The 3,672-nt window shown below is 31.5% G+C and overlaps 2 protein-coding genes across 2 annotated transcripts in view; both read right to left on the bottom strand.

Annotated features, from left to right (window-relative positions):
* LOC112457140 (kinesin-like protein KIF20B) overlaps positions 1-603 on the bottom strand; it is a 6,757-nt gene extending 6,154 nt beyond the window's left edge. The window contains exon 1 of the mRNA XM_025020040.1: positions 314-603. Within this exon, the coding sequence (XP_024875808.1) occupies positions 314-520 (207 nt within the window). The 5' untranslated portion in view covers positions 521-603. The remainder of the gene's footprint in view (positions 1-313) is intronic.
* A 1,063-nt stretch (positions 604-1,666) lies between these two features.
* Positions 1,667-2,711, bottom strand: LOC112457151 (26S proteasome non-ATPase regulatory subunit 12). Its single transcript, XM_025020060.1, has 3 exons — positions 2,616-2,711; positions 1,964-2,145; positions 1,667-1,895 (listed from the first exon to the last, which is right to left on the bottom strand). Exons 1-3 carry the CDS (start codon positions 2,709-2,711, stop codon positions 1,667-1,669), a joined length of 507 nt encoding a protein of 168 aa, XP_024875828.1.
* Positions 2,712-3,672: the final 961 nt, after the last annotated feature.

The raw sequence follows: 3,672 nt of genomic DNA, 5'->3' as shown, positions 1-3,672 counted from the left end.
TTCTATTTTTATTGTATTACATTAAAATTAATGACCAATAAAAAAAATTTATTTGCAATGCGTATATTTCCACATAGAGAATTTCCATACCGAATAAACAATATTTTCAATAGTTTAAATATAGTAGCCGTGTGAATTACATAGCAAATACACAAAAATATAAACAAAAAGCGTTTTTATAAAAAACACTTCTAAAATCGTAATTCAAGTTAATTTGTTAATAAATCTGCAAATAATATGCTATTGTTGAATGGAAATAAAATTGAAATGTATGACATGAAATACGATATAGACAAGCATGATATATATATACCAATTTTAAGATTGCGCAACGGCCAACATTTCCTCTTGATGAATTAAATGTGTAGTATGATTCACAAGGCCCATCAATTTCGATAACGATGCAGCCCATGTATCTAGAAGAGCAGCTGGTTCTTGCGTTCCAGTAAAACGAACTACGCCAGCTGGACGATCTGTACGCGCGTTGATTACCCCAGTCTCTACCAAATTGCAAAGGCATGCTTCTGTTTCTTCAGTCGGAAGATCTAGTAACTCAGCCATGCGAGTTAATGTAATCTTGGTGTAATATTTGGCCATGATCCTTATGTTCTAAAAAATGTTTTTTTTTTATATACACGCTGTGCATAAGATTATTAAAGTAAGATTATTGACAAACGAATATTTTACTATTTTATATTTTATATCAAAATATGTTAGAATCTTAGAATCTATTCTGATTTCTTTTCTCTCATCCAGAATATTCTCAAAAATTAGAATTTTTTTTAATTAAAAAAAGAAATAAGATGAGTAAAAAGTAGATAGGTCCTATTTAAAAAATCATTACCCTAAATGCAATTATTGTAAATGAACATCAGATTTCTTGATAACTCTGAATGCAATTTTTTAAAATTCAAGTATACATATATTGAACAATCTTTTGAATAATTTGTAACTTTTGAACGAATAAAAAAAACATTACATTAAAACTATAATTTTTTATAACTATATTTTAGAAGAACAAAAAGATAAAATATTTCTCAATTAATTTAAAATAGAATTTACCTGATAAAATAGTTATAAAAATATATAATTTTGGTAACTGAAAAATAGTGAAAATTTACATTGCTAAGAGAAAATTATCCTATTCAGTGGGTATCCTATTGTTAATACAACTCTCTCTAAAGACCGAATTAATGTTTCTACTTGACTGAGCAGCGCTATGTGCCAGCCTAAATTTACAATAAAAAAAAATTGAAAGAGACAACGCTACTATAAATTTTAAATAGCACAACCTGAAGAGTACTTTATCTCAATTTTATTAATCACAGTCAATTCCCAACTGAATTTTAATATTGGTAATTTTATGTGGTATAACTTAATATATACTTTTCATTATCATTTAAACACGTTCTAAATAATTTTTAAACTTACGTGTTCTACAACACGGTTCCGCAAATCTGCCCATCGTTTGCATCCTTCTTCAGTTGAAGACGAAAAGACTTCAGTTGATCTAAGATCTCTTTCATAAATTTCACATAATCCTGACCATTTTATCAGTTCGGGATTAACAAATAAGCGCAACAGTTCTCTGCAGATTGTTTTAACTCATATTACTTTCCGAGAATCAAAAATAGGTATTTTAAATATTTCAAAGTAATTGCAATCATTACTTGTAAGTGGGTATCTCATCAAGGAGTTTATCAGCAAGTAATCTATGAGTTAGATCAGCCTGCTCAGGCTCATGCGGTGCGAGTACAAGATAGAGGACAGCTCGAGAAAGTGCAATATGTCTTTTCTCTGGATCGTCTCGAATTGTTGGAGTTTCCAATACTGCTCGATTATGTCGACACAACTCCAAATGCCAACCTTCATGACGCGCTAATTCCATCATCAAACTAGACATAAAATACGATTTGTTAAAACCCTTGTGTAATAAATAAGGTATAAGATATGGCATACATACTCGTAATATTTTAATTTCAGTGTCTGAGTTTCCTCATCGTTCTCGTCACTGAAAAACTTGACGTTAATTTTCTTTGCTATGATTTGAGTTCTCATGAAATCTTGTTTTGCCAAACAAAGTCTCATCTGTTCTAAGATAAGAGAAGCCTTTTCTCGACGTGACATACTGCCATATGTTTCCACCTACGTGATATGTTATTTAGTACTACAATCTTTGTAAATTTGTATAATATAGTTATATATAGTTAAATATGATATAGTTAAGTTTTACCAAAGTGTACCTATTATCGTTATAAATTATAAAAACCTGTAATTCAAGCATTACGACTGCAGCGCTTGCAATGTCTCCTTCTGCTTCTTTTATTTTAGCTAAGCGATGAGTAAGTCTTGCTCTTTCCACTTCCACATATATCTTTGTAAAAAAATTTCTTATTTAGTGTAAATCATACAGAAATATTATAATTAGCGTACATTAATTAGTAAAATCTGGAACTGTTCAGTAAACTCTTATTGGATAATCAAAAATATGTTAAAGCAAACCTTTCAAAGTGGAATTAATCACACAGATGTTTTAATACTTAATTATAGCTAAATCAAGATTTACTATAAAACTTCTATGTTTTACCCTAATATAGTGGTGAAAATATATTTACCTTTCCTTCTGTAACCGAACGAAGAGTTTCTATCAGTTTCACCATAGTTTCTTTGTTAGGCATTTTGTCTATATAAGTACAACATTCTTGAACCATCTTTGTAACAGCCTGTTTAAGTTGAGAGCGCCTCTTTGATAATAAAATTATGTGTTCATTAAGCGCTGACCAATTTTTTGCCTCTAAACAGATCTCAACTATGGCTACAAGAAGTCTAGACGTTGACACCATGTCAGCGCCCTATATAAAAAAGCTTAAGAATAAAATTATATATATATATATATATATATATATATATATATATACAGGGTGTTCGAAAATTCAACCGACAAACTTTCCGAGATTGTCGGGGGCACTATAAGGATCATTTTTTGCAAACAGACTTAGAGTCGGAAACGTGTCGTTACATCACTAGTGCTTATGAGCGATGTCATGTAGAAGGGTGTCTTAGAGTAGATGCTCGAAGTGTCATCCCCCATGATCTTTGCATAGGTGATAGGCACTGAACAATGGACCGGTGGACTCTGGCAAACATGCTGGGATTGTCCTTGATTTCACCTTGCTCAGAGCCTTCTGTCGTTGATATTCTCGACGTCGTAGCTATGCAATAACGCGTTTCCAGCCCCAGGTTCATTTGCAAAAAATGACCCTTATGGGTGCCCCCGACAATCTCTGAAAGTTTATCGGTTAAATTTCCGAACACCCTGTATACAGAATGAGTCATTTTAATCGACGCAGACAAATATCTCGAAAAATATGGAAGATACGAAAAAATGTTTCGGACAAAAGTTGTATAGTCTAAAGGGGGATGACACATGATTCCGATGTGAGTCATGTCGTAAGAAATTTTAAAAGCGACTAATTTCTTAAATGGAACTTAATTTTTTCCTTGAGATAAAAGTTGAAATACACACATATACACATATTAACAGAGATATTGTAAGCGACATATACACATATGTATGCACACTACTGTTCGTAAAAATAGAACATCAGGAAAAAATTATGTTACGCTCTTGAAGAAGCATTATAATTTCTCATGTCAATAATGCAACTTTGA

This window comes from Temnothorax curvispinosus, unplaced genomic scaffold, assembly GCF_003070985.1.
Source record: "Temnothorax curvispinosus isolate PA1 unplaced genomic scaffold, ASM307098v1 QBEX01007541.1, whole genome shotgun sequence".
In the NCBI taxonomy this organism is placed as follows: domain Eukaryota; kingdom Metazoa; phylum Arthropoda; class Insecta; order Hymenoptera; family Formicidae; genus Temnothorax; species Temnothorax curvispinosus.
This window is presented reverse-complemented; position numbering and strand designations above follow the sequence as displayed.

Bases quoted from the DNA above. Each gene is read 5' to 3' on its own strand.
- LOC112457151 (XM_025020060.1), bottom strand. From the start codon at position 2,711: ATGGTTCAAGAATGTTGTACTTATATAGACAAAATGCCTAACAAAGAA. The intron at 2,146-2,615 runs GTAAATATATTT...CATATCACGTAG, and splicing joins GTTCGGTTACAGAAGGAAAG to GTGGAAACATATGGCAGTAT. The intron at 1,896-1,963 runs GTATGTATGCCA...TTTTATGTCTAG, and splicing joins CTGAAATTAAAATATTACGA to TTTGATGATGGAATTAGCGC.